The 21,651-nt window shown below is 43.2% G+C and overlaps 1 protein-coding gene across 3 annotated transcripts in view; it reads right to left on the bottom strand.

The window, feature by feature from the left end:
* Positions 1 to 21,651, bottom strand: part of rnf213a (ring finger protein 213a) — a 61,452-nt gene that overhangs the window by 18,392 nt on the left and 21,409 nt on the right. For all 3 annotated transcript variants that reach the window (XM_048244770.1, XM_048244768.1, XM_048244769.1), the window contains exons 20-47: positions 20,900 to 21,513; positions 20,629 to 20,788; positions 20,305 to 20,522; positions 19,993 to 20,130; positions 18,819 to 18,983; positions 16,898 to 18,191; positions 16,605 to 16,786; positions 16,289 to 16,441; positions 12,552 to 16,160; positions 12,210 to 12,334; positions 12,027 to 12,122; positions 11,819 to 11,940; positions 9,304 to 9,429; positions 9,129 to 9,190; positions 8,800 to 8,956; positions 5,662 to 5,797; positions 5,269 to 5,457; positions 4,928 to 5,055; positions 4,438 to 4,595; positions 3,981 to 4,184; positions 3,656 to 3,843; positions 3,308 to 3,428; positions 2,188 to 2,288; positions 1,514 to 1,696; positions 1,025 to 1,191; positions 788 to 896; positions 570 to 684; positions 58 to 265 (exon numbers count right to left, since the gene is read on the bottom strand). In XM_048244770.1, coding sequence (XP_048100727.1) covers positions 58 to 265; positions 570 to 684; positions 788 to 896; positions 1,025 to 1,191; positions 1,514 to 1,696; positions 2,188 to 2,288; positions 3,308 to 3,428; positions 3,656 to 3,843; positions 3,981 to 4,184; positions 4,438 to 4,595; positions 4,928 to 5,055; positions 5,269 to 5,457; positions 5,662 to 5,797; positions 8,800 to 8,956; positions 9,129 to 9,190; positions 9,304 to 9,429; positions 11,819 to 11,940; positions 12,027 to 12,122; positions 12,210 to 12,334; positions 12,552 to 16,160; positions 16,289 to 16,441; positions 16,605 to 16,786; positions 16,898 to 18,191; positions 18,819 to 18,983; positions 19,993 to 20,130; positions 20,305 to 20,522; positions 20,629 to 20,788; positions 20,900 to 21,513 — 9,228 coding nt within the window. The remainder of the gene's footprint in view (positions 1 to 57; positions 266 to 569; positions 685 to 787; positions 897 to 1,024; positions 1,192 to 1,513; positions 1,697 to 2,187; positions 2,289 to 3,307; positions 3,429 to 3,655; positions 3,844 to 3,980; positions 4,185 to 4,437; positions 4,596 to 4,927; positions 5,056 to 5,268; positions 5,458 to 5,661; positions 5,798 to 8,799; positions 8,957 to 9,128; positions 9,191 to 9,303; positions 9,430 to 11,818; positions 11,941 to 12,026; positions 12,123 to 12,209; positions 12,335 to 12,551; positions 16,161 to 16,288; positions 16,442 to 16,604; positions 16,787 to 16,897; positions 18,192 to 18,818; positions 18,984 to 19,992; positions 20,131 to 20,304; positions 20,523 to 20,628; positions 20,789 to 20,899; positions 21,514 to 21,651) is intronic.

The following is a 21,651-nucleotide window of genomic DNA, read 5'->3' on the forward strand; positions in this document are numbered from 1 at the left end:
GTGTGTGTGTGTGTGTGTGTGTGTGTGTGTGTGTGTGTGTGCGCAAGTTATGGTTACCTGCAGCGATGTAACTGTCACCAATGAGCTGTGCTGCAATGTCCAGACAGAGGCGAAGACGGGACAGCTGCTGCAGCAGCTCAATGCAGACAGTCTGCGCAGATGTAACCCTCGACTGCAGGAAGTCTCGCAGGAAGACGCTCTCCTCCTGCAGACCCACCTGTCGTTCCTTTACCGAGCGCCACTGCATTCTGTCAAACATGGAGTCCTGACACACACACACACACACACACACATTTAAAAAGTCCATCTCTCTCTCTCACACACACACACACACCAGTGTTTCCCATACATTGACTTATCTGTGGCGGCCCACCACAATATCAACATTGACCACCACACAATGATTTTCCAGGTTGTACTAAATTGTGCTTAAATCTAGTTAGCATCATAACCACGCTGCGCTAATTTGTTAAAAACTGTTGCATTTAAGTTAATTCTGCAAACCTACCACCACAAATAAAGTTTAATTCTGTGGGAAACACTGCGCACACACACACACACACACACACCTCCAGGCAGTTGATGTAGAGCGAGTAGAGCTCCGATTTGTCAGTCTCCTCCAAGATTCTACTACCCTCCACAGCAGACAGGTGTTGTTGCAGGTACACCTTCACATCATCAAAACTATGGGGAGCAGAAGACACAAGATCAACACATCCATTCTAATGTAGAGTAAGGAGATGATGCGGATACATGGGTGAGACTGGGCTGGGCTAGGCTGGTGTACCTGTACTTTAGGAGGAGCTTCAGCACTACAGAGCGCACCACGGGGTTTTGGTCCACAGACTCGTCAAATGGAGACAGAGCCTTTGTGAACATGTGCGTCTTACCCTTACCTGAGAGCAAAGCAGACATGGACAAACACACGGACACACACACACACAGATATCAGTATTAGTGGTTAAACCACCACTGGAGTATTAGTGTGTGTGAGCGCGTGTCTGTGTGTGTGTGTGTGTCTCACGTCCGACAGTGGGCAGGGTCCCGGCCTCCACCATGAGAAAGGAGAGCAGGTGCAGGATGACCTCTTGGGACGGCGGGGTGTCATGGCCGAAGCACACGCTGGACACCAGAGCGATGAAGAAGCCGTTGCAGCGCTGCCTGAAGTGGGCGTTGCGTGTGATCAGGGCCCTGTCCAGAGACAACACGTCAGTCAGTATGTTACAATGCACAGAATGGGAAACACACCTTGGCATTACAGTTGTCTCAGCAAGTGTTGCGTAAGTGATCTATGCCGAGCTGTACATAGTGTTCTTGCTCTCTACTTCAATCACCTGCCACACCTGTGCTGCCATACTGTATGTTTGGACATTGTGTCATTAACCCTCTTGCCACACCTCTTACACCGTTAAGGAATGATCAAAGCTTGCTTCTCCTTTTGCCTATGTGCCTGCATCATGTACATATGTTTATGTCAGGTGTGAGTAAATGTGTGAGTGTGTAGGCTTCGTACTGGATCTCCTCAGAAGGCTGCAGTCTGAAGTCATCAGGGACCGGCTGCATGCACAGGGGGCAGTACATATGTCCAGGGCCGAGCCACTGGCGAACGCAGGCCAGGCAGTAGATGTGCTCACAGGGGAGGGCCAGGGGGTCCTTGGGGTCGGCCATACACACCGGGCACAGCTGCACCCCAAACCTGTAGTTTGGACAGAGCAGGGTGGCGCAGATGAGCTAGGGAAGTCTGGTGGCATTAGGAGTTAGTATTCTAGTAGAAGTATAGGAGGCAGTATAGGAGGCTGCTTATCTGGCAGTGTGAAAAGAAAATGTGGTGACCTGGAAATGGATCTGGAGTGTTACAGAGGAGATCTCTACAGGTGCAGTACTGTACACTAACATCTTAATGTTGCCCTATTAATCAATAACACAACATATGGTTATGTGTACGTAACATATGGCTCATCTTCATGTGTAGCAGCTGTGTTCCCTTGACCATTAAAATGACAACGCTGAAGGTCTGGCCTAACACAACGCCTTATATCAACATGAGTTATATCAACATGAACAAAGTACAGAGACTGAGAGCATAAATTAGAGGGCTTTGCTGGTGTTTGTGTGTGTGTGTGTAATAGTGACCCTCCCAGGGCTTTACTGGTGAGTGCTGCCAGTGGGGAGGGCTGAGAGACCCACCTGAAGATTTGCTCCACGGCACCATCTTTACAATCCTTCAGGATCACCAGCACCGCCTCAAACGGCTGCTGCTGCTTCAGGTCAGGGTTCTTCTCCAGAACCTTTCAAACACACACAAAATGCAAAGGGTAAATACAAAACACACACAGAACACACAACACAGAGAGCAAATACAACACATATAAGTACATAAGTATATATACTCTTTTGATCCCGTGAGGGAAATTTGGTCTCTGCACAGTGAACACACAGTGAGGTGAAGCACACACTAATCCTGGCGCAATGAGCTGCCTGCAACAATAGCGGCGCTCTGGGTGAGGTGCCTTGCTCAAGGGCACTTCAGCCGGGCCTACTGGTCGGGGTTCGAACCGGCAACCCTCAGGTTACAAGTCCGAAGTGCTAACCTGTAGGCCACGGCTGCCCCCAAACACAGATAATAACAAAATAATATGTTTAATTTATATAGTGCCTTTCTCAAACCCAAGGTCGCTTTACATAGTGGGAAGGAATATATAAACAAACAAACAAAACAATACAACAAAGAGAAGCTAAGTCTATATATGTGTTGGGTGTGGAGAGAAGTGATCATTAAACAAAAAGGTCTTGAGATGTGCTTTGAAGAAAGGAAGAGAGGGACAGTCACAGAGAGGTTGGGGGAGGGAGTTCCAGAGTTTGGGGGCCAAGGCACTGAAGGACCTGCCACACAGGGTAAAGAGTCTGGTGCGGGGGATAGTTACAGTAAAATATTTTGGTCAGAGAATCTGAGTGAGCGGGAAGGAGTGTAAGGGGGAGCAAGGTTGTGGAGGGCTTTGAAGGCGAGTAGTAGTACTTGTATGACTGAAACCAATTAAGGGCTGTGCCAGAAACACCAATAGCAGACAGACGGAAGATTAAAACATTGTGGTTGATGGTGTCAAAAGTAGCACTAAGGTCAAGGAGGATGGGAATGTTAAGTGAACCAGAGTCAGCACACAGGCACACAGACTACACACAAACACACACACACACACACACACACACACACACAAACACAAACACAAACATAACACAGCACAGAGAGTAAACACAAAATTAAATGATCTTTAGGAGACGGAAGGAAAGAGCGATTCTGAGTTCTGACCTGTCCGAGCTTTTTGGTGCCTTCCACCAGTAGAGGAGCGAGGTTCTGGTCCACACTCTGGATCCCCAGTAGCATGTTTTCCACAAACAAAGAGAGAGTGAAGATGCGACTCCACCCACGTCTACACAAAAACACACACAGACACGCACACATGCACACACATGAAAAGACAAACCTTTCATTGGTTAACATGTAAAAATGTAAAATTAAAAAAATAATTTACCCGTGAAACCTGTGTCAATTTCATACAGTACATTTGTGAATAACTGGATGCTATGTGTGTCACCCGGTAGTTTGTATGAATGTGTGTGTGTGTGTGTGTGTGTGTGTGTGTTTCACTGAACTCACTGAACTCTGGTGACCATGGCAGTGCTCCTCTCTCTGTAGTGCTGGACATTCTCCTCAGCGCACACCAGCTCCACCGGCACCTGCAGCTGCTTGAGGCGTCTCAGCCACTGGGCACACTGGGCCTCGGAGGCCAGGGACTGCGGCTCCAGGAACTCTACACAAGCCAAGGCAGCATACACATCCAGCACCTATATGCGCACACACACACACAAAGATGAAAATTCAGACATGTATGTATGCATAACCAATATGCTTTGTGTATATATTTATAAGTGTGTGTATATTCCTTTGTGTGTGTGTGGTGTATGCACTTGTTGAGTCTCACCAGCTCCTGTCCCTGTTGGGCGTGTGCGTTGCTGAGCAGGGCCTGTGTGATGTGTGGCTCGATGCTGAGCATCCTGGAGAGGTTCTGCACACGGGTGCAGTACTGGTGGTAGGCCAAGTGAATCCAGGGCAGCGGCAACACCTCACTTTCCTCCTCACTCACACGCAGCTCATTCACACAACACATCAGAGCAGCACAGAGAAGCTGGAGGGAGGGGGAGAGAGAGAGAGAGAGAGAGAGAGAGAGAGAGAGAGAGAGAGAGAGAGAGAGAGAGAGAGAGAGAGAGAGAGAGAGAGAGAGAGAGAGAGAGAGAGAGAGAGAGAGAGAGAGAGAGAGAGAGAGAGAGAGAGAGATTTCATATTATATATACTGCAGGCAACAATAAGGAATCCATGCCTTTACTTTGAGACTAATTCTATGAAAGAAATTGAATGGCGATGACTGCCGCAGAACTCACCTGCAGCTCTTCCTTTGATGTCACATTCATTGTCATGGCGATGAAATCCTGAAGGTACCTCTGGAAAAACTCTACCTGCATCTCAGCATCTGATTGGGCGATCTGCCGACCCAGAGGAGTCTTCCAATAGAACTCCTCAAACTGCTTCTGGGTATGGCCTATGAAGACAATTCACTAACCAGAATGAACCAAGGGCAAGCACTGGTCAATCTGCATATCTTCTGGTGAGAAGGTAGTGAGAATCCCTATTTTTGAGAGCCTGATGCTCTCATGCAAATCTGGTATGTAAAATTAAAAAAACTATATCCATGAGAAACACCAAATACCTGACATACTAAATGTGCTCTAGTCAGTAATATATAATCTGGAATAATCATTCTAATTATCAACAAATCTGGTATGCAAAAACACAGCCTTTTATTTCTGATGACTCCAACTGTTTGTTACTGTGTCCCTTCCTGTCCCTTAGTTTAGTGTGCTGCTGCCTCACCCTCTCTCTGCACGTGGACCCACAGCTCCTCCAGGTAGTCTCGGATCCTCCAGCTGAAGGGCATGCTGCAGCCCTGGCCACCAGCTGCCCGGATGGAGCTCGGCACCAGGATGGTCTTCGCCTCAGAGCTGCCCGAGAGAAGAAAGAGTTGGATGGAGTTTAAGGTAACATCATCTTGATTCATCTCCACTCCACATTTCTTGCGCAAAGTGAGATGTCAGAGGAAGATCACATTCACAACCCAAAGAAGTTGGACCTCTATATTTCAGCAGGCCTGCTGTCTATTAGCTCTTCAAGAGAGAAAGCAGAATTTCACAGCGAAAACACCCTTGTGTGCGTACCTGTCCACTCTGGTGTAAGGGACTTCCAGTAGTTTGGCATTCTTAAAGATGTCAAGCCACAGAGCCTTCAGGGCCTCACTGGCATCAGGGTCCAGCAGCAGGTCCAGGTTAGAGTCCCGATCGATCACCGAGATGAGCTGAGCGAGAAAGGGAATGACCACAGCCTGGACGCGCTTCCATAGAGTATGTCTATAAGATGACAACAACAATTCCTTTTAAACATGTTTTTTGTTAAAATGCACACTACATTAACATACAAGAATTCTGCATGGGAAACCTGAACAATACAAATTCTGTATTGGGAATCAACATGGACAGCAGGGCTAAAAATCAATACCACCTCAGGTTGATCACATTCAACTTAAGCAGCATAAGTGGATGTGAATGCTCCACCTGAAGGTGCCCCCCTCCTGCAGTGCGTCGATGTTAGCGGCCTCCTTGAAGACCCAGGACGTGGCGGAGTGGGAGCCTTCATCACGGGCTAGGAGAAGCAGGTGCAAGCGCGTCTTCATAGTCCTCAGGAACATGGCTAAGGACATCAAAGTCAGTTTTATAAACATCACTGCAGTTATAGTATAGCAGGGAATATTTCAGTACAAATAGCACAGAGCTGAGTTGGAATAGGGCCATGCACCCAACATTTTTTCTGCCAACCTTAAGCCGAGCCTCTGATAACTGCTCAGTAGTCATACAAACGGAACAAGCTGATGAAATCAACAACTCGGCTAAACCAAAACACTCTGCGCAAGCTGAAACAGAGATATGCACAACCCCCCCTGCTGTGGGGCCCTCTAGTAGTCACCCGCTAGCCTCCACTGAAATGCAGACCTTGGAGAAACATAAACAACCAGCTCAACAATGCCCAGCTATGTCTACTGGACATACATGTAAGATGGGTATTGCTGAAATGACTCAAATTCAATCACTGGCGTCAAACTCCCCGGAATCTCAGCAAACAAATGGATGTAACGTGCATGAGGAGATATCACCTATTAAAGCTGCTGAGAGCCTATCAGAAAGGAAGGGTCATGTTGCAACACCAGTACCAATACCCCTCCCCACCTCTGTAGACTCCTTGCCACCACAAAGACACCAGATACTCCCCAGGACCTCAGCAGCCAGATGGAGCCTCTGAACCAACATTCAACCCCAACCTTCTTGATTTCCCATTACCGTCCACACCCAATCACCTCCCCACCCAATCAAACTCCTCAGGCCACCCAACCCCCCCTAATCTCCCATCACCATCCCCACCCAATCAAACTCCCCAGGATCCCCTGAATACCCATCACCATCCCCACCCAAGTATGATGTTCCCTGCAAGAATGGAAAGACTGCTGCCAGTAGCCTTGCAGCTTTTTAGTAGCCCAAGACAGTCAACAGACAGACAGTGTTTTACTAGCCCAAGACCTTTAGCACCAAATAAGTGCAGGGCACCTCCACACTCTCCCCCTCCCTATTCAGAAGGATATCTTAAGCAGCAACAACAACCTCTTAGTTCATATTCTCAGCCGGCATATAGCACGGAATGTGCAGTGGAAAATACTGATGGCAACATCAGGGGACAGATGACTGTATTGCATGATATTCTCAGGGTCCCTGCAATAGAAATTGTACTGACAGTAGTTTTGAGAACATGCCAGGACCCAGTAAGCCTAAGCCATTCTTTATTCCTGTATTGACAAGAAATAGAAGACAAGTGCATCAAGCTTACAGGGTAAACCAGTCAAATCTCCTACCCGTACCACAACAACCTCAGATTTCCCCCGTGGATCATATTTCTCTAACACTAACAGCAAAACTAGCACTTCTCAATATCAGATCTCTTTCAAACAAATCATTCTTAATTAATGATTTGTACACACAACCTCGATTTTTTACTTTTAACTGAGACATGGTTAGATCAAGCAAACAGTGCTACTACACTCATCTAATCAGCTCCCCCAAATGTTTCTGTTTTTTGAGTGCTACCAGAGCAAATAAGAATGGTGGGGGGATAGCCACAATTTTCAAAACATCTTTTCAGTGCAATCAGTCATCATTCGGTGACTTTACATCATTTGAATATTTGTGCGCACATATTAAGTCTTCTCCTCAGATTTTATTACTATTTACTGGCCTCCAAAACATTCATCTAAAGTCTTTCTTGAAGAGCTAGGTGAACTGCTGTCAGTCATTTGCATAGAGTTGGACTGTCTTATTATATCAGGGGATCTAAACTTGCATGTGGATAATCCTGAAAACAATTATGCCAAGGAATTAATTGCGCTAATCGATACTTCCTCCCTAACACCGCATGTACATGTACAGGGGCCAACACACTCTCTCGGCCACACCCTCGACCTTGTTATCACAAAGGGTCTCAATGTCTCTACAGCTGTTAAAGACCTGGCATTATCCAATCATTTCTGCATGTTCTTTGATGTGTCTATGTCCCCACACACTCAGAACAGAGCTATGATGGTAAAAAGGAGAATCATAAATGATCAGACAAGTGCTCTCTATGAGCAAGCACTTTCACAGACGTCAAGTCAACTGTCAGACTTGGTAGAAGACTTATTAAATCACTTTAATGCAAAAAGGCAAACAATGGCAAACCGACGAGATGCGCGTTTAGGAGAGTTTTAATTGCACGGGAGGGAGGGGGATGTTTTTGTTTGAACATCAACAGAAGTGACGTATCCCCGCTGATACAACCTTTAACAAATTCCCCCTCACAATTACAACAATTAGCACAAAACCCCCCTCACAATTAGCCACTTCTCAAGAAGAATAACCTGGGTGCTTCCATGCTAAACAATTACAGGCACATATCCAATCTTGGCAAAATTATTGAAAAATTGGTTTTCAATGACATACGCCTCAATACAGATTCAGGTAAAACATCAGTCCTAGTGCTACTGGACCTTAGTGCAGCATTTGACACTGTTGATCACAATATTTTACTAAACAGACTAGAACACTGGGTTGGATTTACAGGCATAGTTATCAACTGGCTCAAATCATATCTACAAGAAAGGAGCTTCTTTGTTGCCATCGGCAACTGAACCTCAACACCATTATCCTTGACCTGTAGTGTTCCCCAGGGGTCGATCTTGGGGCCACTATTATTCAACCTCTATATGCTCCCACTTGGACAAATCATCCAAAATAATTTGATTTCATATCATAACTATGCCCCAAGAAGAATGGGAGAGTAAGCTTTAGATATGAATGAACGATCTGAAGTCAGTTCTGATTTTTCAAGACACAAGTGACTGAAGAATCCATTTTTAACAACTTTTGCAGTTTCTTCATGACACGCAATAGCTGCCTTTATGGTGCCATCTTCAATTTAAATTAAGGGGATTTTGGACACTCTTCCGTGCAAAAATCACATACATCAGGACAAACACTACTGATATGAATGGCTTCACATATGAACTCCAAGGCTGTAATTTTGTCAGCATACAGTACTTTGATTTGTGACTATGATGATGACCTGTGGTGTCACAGTCAGTATGGTACCCATGGCCATGAGGGGGTTCTCACCTTTAAGCTCCTCGCTCTCACTCATCAGCATCAGCAGAAGCTCCACTCTTCTGGTGCTGCGCACGCCCGCTTCGTCTCTGAGCATGCCCACTGCGCTCTGCACACAGCTGCGCACCAACGCTGTGGTGTCTAGAATATTCTCCCAGCCACCAGGTTGCTATATGCATTACAAGCAAGGTAGTGGGGTGAAAGCAACATCAAAAACAGATAAGAAATCAACCAAAATTCAAAACAAAAACAATCCTTCCTTCAACCCCATAGTGCCAATTTATCAGCGATTCGTCAGATTGATCAGAAAATAAGCGTCTGGTGACAGAGTTAACACTTACAGCTTCCTCCTGCTCCATGGGCTCTGCGTTTGTCTCTGAGTACATGTCTTCCACTTCCATAGCTGTCACATAATAAAGAAGGGAATATTAATTTAGTGTGAAAATTGTGAAAGTAGTGTAGAGAAATGCCACTACTACTACTGCAGGGGTATGCAAAGGAGGTGGGTAATCAAACCTTCAGCTCGATCTTTCTCCTTCTCCTCAAACAGCTGGCTGATGGTGAGGTTCCTTAAAGCCTTGATGTCAGAAACCATGTCTTTAGACTTCCGCAAGTCATCAATGTGAACTGATCTCCATGGGCCTATTATGGGGTAAGATCATGAGAGTGTATCAAAAACTGAATTGAGAATTTTGACACCACAGACCACCATGACAAACTTCTGGCTGAAACTTACAATACAAACATGGATCACGTTCACCCAGATCTGCACAATGCTGGAAGAAATCACACGTGCCCACTGATTTGATGATATCAGAACACGAAGTAAGACAATGTGCTGCCTTCAGAAACAGCCCGTTATAACCTCTCTATACACTTTCAAAGTTTACAATACGGATTGTCTGTAGCGACCCTATCCACCCTACCACCGAAGTGTAAGAATATTTTGAGCCTTGTCAGTGATTTGAAAATAGCAATTTATTTTGTAGGGGTGCACGATTCAGCAAATGTCACGATACGATTCAATATCAATTTTTGGGCTCAAGATTCGATTCAAAAACGATTCTCAATTCAAAAAACGATTCGCAATATAAAGTTACTTTTCCCATATGATTGCAGTAGACAAACCATTTAAAAAAGAAACACAACCAATGAAATGTAGTTTAATAACACCCTTACTCAATGTCAGCTTTGAGTAAGATGTATTGTTTTCATTCTGTCCACTCATAAAAATGGCCCTTAAATGATGACATCTGTTGATTTCCATTTTATGGAAACTCAATAAATTAAGATACATATACTTCATACATTATAGCATATTACAATACAGCCTATAAGGCCTAAAGAAAACATTTATTTATAGAAGAGCAAAGTAGCCTAGGCCTACACAAGACTAAACCATAGAGAGGGCTGAAATAAAAAGGCTATCATGATCATTTTGCCAACAATGACGTTGAACCATTGATTTGTTCAGTGTACATGTATGTGTTTTGTTTAACTTAAACCAACAATTATAATTTTGACTACATTATTTAGTATAGGCTACTTGATGATAATAGCCTGCCCTCTAATAGTCCCCTGGGCAGATGTACAAAATACAGGGAATCATGTGATAGCCTACTGACATTGATGCTGATTGAAGAGGATGCAGCTTGAAGGTTTAATATTTCGGTTGAATATTTCAGTTCAAAATGAAATCAAAATTACACCTCTCCCTTTCCTCCCAAAGTAACATTGTAGGTCCTACTCTCCTGCTAAAGTAAAACTTTTTGCTTTTTTCATACCGCGCCAGGATTGTAGGTTACATCATCAGTTTAACAAGTAAAAACACTCAATGGAGAGCATAGGCTATGTTTTCACTAAGAATTTAGCTCAATATTACGTGGAAGACTGGTGTTTTACCAAGCATGCCAACGTTTTTCATCTCTTAGCACTGTCACCGTACGTTTTCTCAAGGTGATATAGAAGGCCATCCCGAAGTAGGCTTAGGCTATTTTTTAGATGACCTATGCGGCGCCAGGTTCACGGAGGTGAAAATGAAAGGTTGTTAACTAAACTATGTAGTAGGCCTTAGGTAGACAGACAGGCTTTGTGGTTAAAACTTTATGAAAACTAGTCTGCCACAGCTAACTTCAAGCACAGTAGCCTACACGGTAGCCTAAAATCGATTTGTTGGCCTTCACCGTTTCATAACTTCTGCTGATAAACACATAGGCTTAGACTACTTCGCCACGCACAACACATCAAACATTCTTTAGAATACAGCAGATCAACCCGTTTGCTTTTACTTTCATCCACTTTGCGTCTGCTTTAACAAATCCATTAGTGAACGGGCTGCTTACTGAGGATGAAAGACGTGAATCAGAAACACAAAACCTGTTGCCTGCGGTCCATTAACCTACAGCAAAGGACCTCCGAACGTTGGCGAAATGTGCCCTAACCCGTCGCCTTCAATGAGGATGGAGCAGGTTGTTTCTTCGAGATTTGCTCAGACTAGCTGGTGCACTCATTCTTTTGATTATCTAAGTGCCCAGGCGTCAAGAGTGTGAAATCGACGCGGCGCCATCTGGGAATTGCGAGCTAATCTCATTTCAGGAGAATAGTTTAAACGCCGTTACAAAACAGAACTAAATATGAATTGATTTTGTTGCACACCCCTATTATTTTGACGTGGCTCCATGCCTGCTGCTACAGGCTATAAACCATTTTGTTGGTTGGTCTACCTCAAAACTCTGATAGTAATTTTGCTCCCAAACGAAAATTTTAACTCATTATCATCCATGTCAGGCCCCATTTCAAATGCATTTAGGTTTAACAAAGGATGCGTGTTGTCATACTGTACATAACAGATTAGAACATAAGGCAAAAGAAGCGGAGTAGGCCTATGCCTACATTTCTGCTGCACTGTGAGCAATAAACATATATGGGCGTTGCAGGTCAATGTGCATCTAATGAGAACCGAGGTCGCAGAGGTCGTACATGAAAACTGTAACATAAAACAAGGAAAACAAGAGAAAAACATATGCCTCACCTCCATGAAACCCAACATATGAGGTACCTCCTTCAACCCTGGGCAGTTTGGTAATGAAATAGACGAACACTGTCTCTTCAACTTCTTGTTTTGATTTATTAATTTCATTAATTGCAGAGTATCTGAAAGGGAATAATGTTGTCACATAATTTCCTAGGTAAAACAAAAGAGTTATAAGTGAACAAAAGTTACTTAGTATAAGACTCACTTTGCTGAAGCGATGAGGTTTGAACTGTGAGTGGCTTCATCAAAATCCGTTTGAATTATAAGGATTTTTGACCCAAGAGCAGTATCCAAGAAAGTTCTAGCAAAAGAAATACAATTTATCAAATGCAAATGTACAACTTTCCACATGGTTCTTTATCACCATTCATGTTCATATTTGTCCAACCTGATCTTCTTCAAGAAGGAGTACTCTGTGTCGAACTGTTGTAAAGAGAGGAGTTCAACACATCTCACGGGTTCTTGAAGTTGTCCCAGATCTGATGCTGTCAACAGTCTGGAGAATGTGGTCACCTATAAAATATGCAGGGGAAAAAGCATAAAGCATTTAAAATTCCCTTAAAATTAACATATCTAACAGATTAATAACATGGCCATAGCCTTATCTAGATGTGTCCATATTGCCATACATATAATCTTCACAAAATTATAGATTATTAGGGGTCTCATGACTCATGAGCCTCCCTCACAACTGGCTAAATGTAATACAAAATGACTCGATTGATGTTACCTCAGTAAAGGAGGTAGAGATTCTGTCCTTCTGCTGGATCTGAGCGAAGATGAAGTCAGTCAAACAACTGTGCTTCTGTTCCTCAAAATAGAGCCTCTCCAGGTGCTGACTCTCCACACGAGACAAGTTTGTGCAGTCAAGCCGAACCACAGCATCTGGAGTTGTGCAATTCAGCAAGACTAGCTTGGCTTCTTCAAGCACTCTCTTCTGGTAGTCTGGTGTTGTCATGTTGTCTTTTAACTTCTCTGTTATTTGCAGAATGACGGAGGCACACGTATCAGAGTGATAGCCAATGAAAGCATCAGGGAGCTGGTATTTGTGCACCTGAATGGTCAGTGACTGACTGTTATCGGGAGAAACAAATGCCTTCACCCACTTCTCCAATTCTTTGACAATCTCCTTTTGTTCACTACCAAGGACAGTATTGATGTCTAGGTAATGCTTCTCCAAACGGTTGATGAGGGGAATGGGAAATTGCTTGTAGACGATCTCTTTCTCCTCAATAACAATTAACCTGAAGTCTTTGTGCACCCTGCACTTCACTCGATGAGTGCCAAGCCCCAAATCCACATATTTTTGCCCTCCAAGGCAGACATAATACTGGTTGAGGGCATCATACAGACTTTCATATAAGTTTTGCAAGTTCAGTAGCACAACAGTCTGGCCGGTCTCCATGCAGATCTTTACTCGATTGATGTTTCGGCAAATCTGGGTGTATTCCTGGTCCTTTGGAAAGCTGGAGCCGAATATGATCTCTGGTTGGGTCTGCTGAGTGAAGAAAGTCTGCTGAAGGATCTGCAAAGCTGCATAGTTTTTGGTCAAGACAAGCAGATAACGGCATTCCTCATCTTGTCCAATGGCTGTGATATTCTGTCTAACAAGCTCAATGGCATTGATACTTTCCAGGTTGGGTTTGATCTGCAGCCTTTCAGTGAAGACTTGAACTGCATTCACACCATCTTTTCCACTGAAGTTCCTCAGTACTGCTTCCACAATCTGCTCTGCACCAGGCTTTTGCCTAGAGGTTTTTGCCATGGCAAATACCATCTTGATCAAACTGTAGTAATCACGCAGTCCAAAAAAGCCTTTTCCCTGGCGTTTGCAGACATTCAAGTAAGCCCTTGCAAAAGGCTGAAAGAAGTCCCTCACCGTCTCAAGGACCCTTGCTTCAGATGAACATATTCCTTTTGCACTTTCAATCAACTCTTTCTGATCAGGGTCTCCACGGGACACAAAGATCCCTCTATTCATCTTGGCAGGGTCCAAAGCCCAGTTAGATATGCCAATGAAACCAACCTTTTTGTGGGGCAAGGGTTGATCATCAATGCATCCCTCTTCCAATAGCGGGTGTAGGGTCTTCAAAGGCATTTTGGGAGAATCTTCAGCCAATCCAATCTCATCCAGAACTACCACAGAAATGTACTCTTTGAGGTTCTTGCCCTCCTGAAAGCGGGCACACTGTTTGAAAGTATTGATGATGCCATCTGGAGTGGAGTGAGGGCTGCACTGAAAGGACACCAAGTGGATCTGCTTAAGCTTACGGTACAGATCTGAGTGTGCTGCTTGACCCTGCATGGCATCAGCTACCAGAGTTTTGGAAAGAGACTTGGAGCTTCCTGGTTTTCCCACTAGAAAAAGGGGGATTCTTAGTTCAATGCAAATCACCATCATGAAGACATTTTCCTTCAGGGCATTGTTACGGGCAATAGTATCCCCAAGTGGCACTCCGCTCAACATCAGATCCTGCATGAGGGAGATTTCTTCATTCATTTTCCCTGGAGTATAGACTTCTCTGAAGTACTTACTGACCTTTGTCCTGTACTTCTCTTTGTCCTCTAGACAAGCATGGTAACACACTCCAATTGCCATTAGTAAGGACCACAGTACTGGGTTTCTGTCATTATCAAACCTGTGAGCTCTTTCACTTGGTCCAGGTCTTCGGTTTCTTTGGTATTTTTCCAGCTCACCAAGGAGCATTGGGTGATTTTTATAAAACCACACAAATGTCTGCATGCAACGCTCTACATCCCTAAGACTCACAAAGCTGCACTCATCCATTCTGGTCCTCATATACTTCTGGGATGATGCCATGACATCTGTAATTATGCTTGTGTATCCTACACTAATGGAGTGCTTCTCAACCACTCTCTGGACTATCTGCTGAATGTACATTTTCTCTGTTTGGTCATTTAGCTGCCCAAAATCCCAGACCAATGGTATCATGCTGGGGGGCAGAGCTTGAACTCGATAAACAAGTTGACGAAGAGGAATGGTACCAAGCTTCTCTTCTGTTTCATCAGCCCTGACCCTGTACCCCAAACCAGCAGATTCCAATCTCTTAATCATCACATCTGTGTGTTTCCGGTATGGATTACAGGCAGCGATGATTTGTAAGCCGGTGTTTGGATTGAGCTTTTTTCCCAGTGCAGTGTTGTCACACAAGACTTCCTTTATACTGCTAATGGCCTCAGTTGTGTTGGCCTCATCAAAGAAGAGGACAGAGTCAAAACCATAGTTTTCTTTGTTGGTGCAAGCAATGGCTTCAGCGTCTCTCACTTTCTGATAGATCATGTCTGAGCTTGTGCCCCCATGTACTTTGACAAGTGTCATGTTTTCTGTGTTCACTCCACTCCTTCTAAGCTCACAAAGAAACTTGATCAGCCTAGTTTTTCCACATCCAGTCTCTCCCATGATAATGACTGGGATCCCACAACGGAAGCGCATGTGAATCGCAAGCATTTTCAGGATGTTGTCTGTGGTCAGTTCGTAAGCGTCATCAGGATCAAGAGGCCACTGAATTCCCAAAACATTGCAGAGACGTTCAATTTTCTCTCCTCTTGGGAGCTTATCAAAGTCCATGTTAAAAGGGACTCGGTTCAACTTTAGGCCCTCATACAGCTCTATGGTCATGATGTTCCCCTTAATCACTCTTTGTGTTGAAGGATCAATGGCATCAACCCCATTCTGTCCATTTGGTTGAAGGTGAAAGCCAATAAATGTCATGGATATGTGATCATCATTAAAGAAGATGTAAGGGTGTGGTTCTGACTCCCATCTTTTTCTGATCCTGAATGGAGCCAGATCTGCCTCGTTCAACTCGGTAAGATCCATCTCGAACCTTCCAGGACTCTGATCTGAGATGCTGAGAGATGGAGTAGCAAAGTCCTTTGCCATGAGAATCATGAAGTCCACCACAAAGTTTTTGAAACCTTGCAATGTATCCCCTGTGAAAGAGGCATCACAGAACACAGATGTTTCACAGTCCCGTAGCTGTAAATTTAAAAACCAGGCAAAGTTTCTCAGTTCTGCCCAAGAAGGATCCATAATACCACAATATACAAACATCATCTGAAGACATTGTATATGAGTTCCCTCTACTCCTTTGTATGTAAAGTCATCCAGGTTGGCACGGTTATGGAAACGCATCAAGTATTGGTATGGTCGCTGAAAGCCTTCACTTCTGAATTCCTGATCATCCATTAGAGGGTCTTCTTGATCTGCTGGATGAAAACCATCATCAATTCTCATCTCCAGTTCAAGGACCTCTTTTGGAGGACGGCAGTAGATAATTGGGAACACATCCAGGAAGGCAGCAGAGTTATTTGTGTTCTATTGGGAGACAAACCAGATAAATAGATTTTAAAAAAATCTTAATACACTTTTATACAGTTAACACAGTACCGGTATATAAAATACAGTTTTATATTACACTCTAGCAAGTTTTAGGATGTGCTCACAGTTGTTGGACCATTCCTCAAGTTTCCATCAGATTGCAAAAGCTCAATGATGTACAGATGATTGTTTCTGCACTTCCACATTCTTCCCTCAGAATCCATCAAGTACTGCAAGACCAGAAGTTTGAAGAGGAACTCGTGCAACCCTTTTTGCACCTGGGACACATCACAACAGAAAATATTTAAATAATTTGAACATGGCTCAAAGATATGTATTAGGCAAAAGTAGATACTGATACAAAAAAAGCCAATCATGAAAAGACTTCATTAATGCCATTAATTTCTAAAAATTCAATAAAATCTGTTAAAATAATCTTACTGAAGTGGTGACATCAAAATGGAAGATTGTAAGGTCTTTTCTCTCCATGCTTTCGAGTAATGAATGAAGAATGATGTTTTCATCCACCCTGGGCTCGATCAAGCGGATACACTTAAGCAGAGATGGCTTTTTGGTAATCCTTTTCAGTTTCTCATACATTCTCTGTATATACAGTGACTTTCCTAGATAGACATATAATAAGGACTTTCATGTTCATTGTCAACATTTGCTATATATTCTTAAAATACTACACACATTACACAAAAATGTTTCAAAATTATCTATCTACTCACCTACACCTGCTCTTTTGGAGGTCACCAACCCAACACGCAGCCCTTTTTTGAACACAGCAGCTGCACTGGACTGTTCTGAGGGAACTCTGTAATGAGAGGTCAGGTACTCCTGTATGTCTCTCAGGTGCTCCAGAGGCACCATGTGCAGTCGGTACTGACTGAAGGCAGAGGGGATGTAGGTATGCTCCCGATCAGCACTACAGATGAGAACCAGGCGGTAGTCATCTGAACTCTGCATTTTCTGCTTGTGGAAGAACTGCTCAACCTTGTAGCTGGCCTCATAGGGGAGTTGGTCTACATATAGCATGGTGTAGATCTTTTTCATGTCAAAGTCAGATTTTGCCATTAGGCAGCGGCGGAGAAACAATTCAACTTGCTCATAGGGTGTTTCGGGATTGCAAAGCAGTACCTCATCATACGTCGGAAGGGCCTCTGAGCGACTGGCCATGTAAATAGAAATACAGGAGGTAAGGATCTCAGCAGCAGGACACACAATGAGATTTGGACGCCCAGCAACCAGTCCTTGTGGCAACTCTCGCTGAATGGCTCCCTTTCTCTTCTCACAAATCATAATTTCCTCATCACCGCTATCCTCATCAACTTGGTTAGCTAAGATTTCAAGCAGCTTTCCTAGACGTCCAACATCAAGAGAATCTGGGAGAAAGGCATTCATATCTCTCATGTAGGCATTCCAGATCAGATCCAGTTGGCCTGGGCCTTGAACAGTCTCCATCTTTCTGAAAACAGAATCAAAGTTGGAATCTAATTCAGCTTCCAAAGGTTTACCGATTTCTTGAGAAGTGGGAACCTCAATAAAAGTTTGAAATTCAATATCATTGTTCTTCTCAGGGGACTCTGTCAGTAAGTGATACTGCAAAGAGTGCCAAGACTCTCTGAGGTTGGACAAGTTGCAATCTGATTTAATGAATGAGAGCATCATAAGGGTCTGTTGATCAGGTTTTGTTATGCTCTTCTGTGTCAGTTTACTGCAAAGGTAGACAATCTGCTCAGCAGTGAAGTAGTTGAGATAGTAATATTGAGAACGCTGTTTGTCCATGAAGTCCTTCCAGAAGCTAAGGCATGTCTCCATCCTCTTGCACAGTTCTGGCAGCTGCTCAACTGGACTTCCTTCCACTATGATCATGCTGACTGCGCTTCCTAGGCCAAAGTCTATTATGACTCCTGCCTGCTCTGCTTTACAGTTAATGTTGGCCTGCCACTGACGAAACAATGGATTGCCAGCAGCGTAGAGATCAATGAATGCTACCGCCAACCTCTGCACACTGGCAAAGACCTGAGGAAGTGCATAAATAATTACTTACATAGCACTTACATATTTCATTAAATAGATGACATTAATATAATTACTAAGACACAGACTGTATAACAATTTTATAAGAATTAATTCACGGTTTAACCAACAACTTATAAGAAGAGTTTTAGCTGATTCAGTCACGGTTAATTTAAAAAAAAAAGGTTTGCAGTCTGGTAAACACACAAAACATGTACGCCTATATGATAGACAATCCCCTTATTACATACGAATCCTCTCGACTGGTGGAGAGCTAAAAGAGAGATTTCCTGAAGCTGGCCACTAGGCATTATCTTTGCATACCGGTGACATTAGTGTCATCCGAGCAGGTATTCTCCGCAGAATTCTCTCACAGTCAATAGACTGCGCACAAGACCAACTCCACAGCATAAGTTGCCATTTCTGAATAAAAATCTGTAAATACTAGTTGTCCGCTATACTCAGGGTTGGAATAGGCTATAGTATTTTTATTTTCAGGTATGAAAATGACACAACTTTCCATTTTGTTAAAACGTTGGCTGTTGATCAATAAATAGATTAAATATACCAGATAGTGGAACATCCCTAATAACAATAAATTGCAGTAATCCTGCAGCTCACTGTGTGTACCTCAGCAAAGAGATCAACCTCACTCTGACCCTGGTCCCCTTTCCCAGACATGAGCATGAGTTTGTTCTGAAGATCTCGCAGGTCCTCAAGAGAGTAGTGTCTCAGTTCTTGACCATCTTCGTGTTCCTCTGGAATTTGAAGTGTTACTACCGTGTCTAGGCTTAGCTGGAAGACAACACAACAATTAATTAGACTAGAATAGGAATGTTTAGGGACTGTATGACTAGCTATACTGACTGCTGCTAATGATCTTGTGACCTCTTGATGTCCATAGAAAAGCAAAATTTGGATTTCACCTGTTTCTTTTAAGAGACCATTGGGAGAGAAGGCGAGATAACAACAGAACAGGAGCATCCCTCTCTACCTCCCCCATCCCTCTATCTTCAAAAACCTCCTGAAGACCCAACTCTTCCTAGACTAGTACCACCTCTACATGCACTACTAACAACAGAACATCCTTAATCTAGCAATTACCACAACCTTCTTCTCCATCCTGACTATCCCTTCTTCTTCTTCCGTTGACTTAACTTTGATTTAACTGTCATTCTATTCTGTGTGAGTAGTATTTTTTGCTGCACTAACGTGTCCTAATCGCTATGTACCTTGACTGTTCCCTTTTTGCGTAAGTCAATTTGGATAGAAGAATCAGCCAAATGTAAATATAAATGTAATATAATAATATACTGAGAAGACAAACAGTATTTTGAAAACTTAAGTTGAACTTGAATTAGACAAGAAAAGGGCTATTTCACAAATGTGCTTAGAATACTCCTGTTTTCTTCTCAATCTATTCTTTTCTCACCTTATTATTCCTAAAGGTCCTTTAGTAGAAACAGGTGAAATCTTATTAAGATGAAATAAAAAAATCAAGACAAGACATTTTCCTTAAGTTCATAGTTTTAAAAGACACCATCATTATTATTATTATTGCATGCATATACATGCATTTCTTATTTCCAATTAACCTCTCAACGGTTTACATGTTTGTAAACTAAAAAGAAAATGTTTTTTTCTGCCTAATACATGTGGTCACATGCAGATCATATATTTCTGCATTTGTTGATCCTCATGATATAATGATAGGAAAACATTTAACTTAATGTTTTAGCTACTGTATGAATGTATACCTAGAATCTGACCAATTCATACTTAAGCACATAAAACACAACCCAACCTTCTTTAGTCTCTCAGCAGTGATAACGTAAATTCCCTTCTTATTAATAGCTGAGGCGAGGGAGAGTGAGGACAGTTCCACTGAGCCATGGCTGTCTTTCACTGTTTTCAGCCACTCCAGGTGCCTGGCTGTGTCGCGCTGAGAAAATGAGAGATGAGAGATTCCATTCCAAGTAAAGACTGAAGAAATTGAATTACATCTAATTTACAGCTGTTAGCAATTAGTGAAAGTTGTTTTTTACCTACGTGTAACGATAATCACAGTTAACATGTCATCTACTCTTAATGTGTGAATACTTGAGAGAAAACTCACTAGCTTCTTTGGGAGGTTTGGATCATTGTCCAGAGCCTTCCAGAGCTTCTTCAACACATCTTTAAAATCTGTAAACCCTGACGGAGGCTTCAGTTCATACAGCATTGGGGCGTAACCGAGCACAGCGTCATGAAAGCAAGCCACACGGTCCACATCCAGGTCATTCTCACCGGCAGAAATGGAGGCCAAGTCAACAAAGACTTTCAACTCATTGATGTCTATGTGGAAAGACAGTGAGGGATGGACAAGTATAAGTTTGGATGGTTTTCTACAGACAATAAGCACTCAAAACTGAGAATGTTCTGTTGTCACCAACATTTGTACCTTCAAGGGCTTCTTTCACCCACATGACAAAATTCTTTCTGAGGCCAAGTTCTTGGAGACATAATCTGCGTGTCTCTGTGATGTCCACCATAACTGTCTTGGCCTGCATCATCTCATTATCAATGCGGTCAAGGCACTCCTTTTTAAAGTCTTCATCTGTCTGTGGGGGACAAAAACAACTACATTTCAGAATTGTGCACAAATCATGTTTTTCCCCGTTGGGGAAAAATAGCATGTATGTAGATTTACACAATTAATTCTAATTACTTACAACTTCGAGCAGCAAATCCAAAACAAGAAAGTTTCCATGAAGACAGAGGGTCTCTTTGACCATTTGAACGACCTGTGCAGACTCAACAGCCAGGTGAAGCTCATGATACTGTTCAATCTGCTGTACTTTCCTCTCAATCCAGTGTTTGTCATCTGCTGGGTCAATGCAGCACATGATGTCCAGATCGGCTGCCAGGTCCTCATACTTGCCCTTATAATCCTTGAACAACACATCCACCTGCTCCAGACGGAGACTGCCGTTCTTCAACTGGGCATAAATTTGCTGATACCTGCTGTAGCAAGGCTGAAAGATCTCATCGTGAATCATTTCAGGGGTGACCACAATGTCTGGCTCCAGGTCACTTTCCTCTAGGTCAGACTCATCATTGGTGTACTCACGAGCCTGCCAGTCCCAACAGAGCTTAAAGATGTAACTTTCTCTGAATGTGTGAAGAACCTCTGCCATTTCCCTCACATCCTTATTCAACTCAAAAAACGTCACGACTCCTGCCAGAGGAGCCGAGAGCTGACCGAAGGAATGAACCTCCATGAAATGGTTCAAGTTCATAATTTCAATGTCGATCTGATTGCTCTGGTCCAGCTCCTCAACATCAACTGAAATGTTGAGAATTTTTGTTACTCAGAAAAAAAAAAAAAAAAAAACATACGTGTGCTCCATTTTCCTTTTCAAAATAATTCTTAACATTTTCAATATTTACAAAACACAAAATCAACATGTAACTGTGCACACAT

This window comes from Alosa alosa, chromosome 6 (assembly GCF_017589495.1).
Source record: "Alosa alosa isolate M-15738 ecotype Scorff River chromosome 6, AALO_Geno_1.1, whole genome shotgun sequence".
In the NCBI taxonomy this organism is placed as follows: Eukaryota; Metazoa; Chordata; class Actinopteri; order Clupeiformes; family Clupeidae; genus Alosa; species Alosa alosa.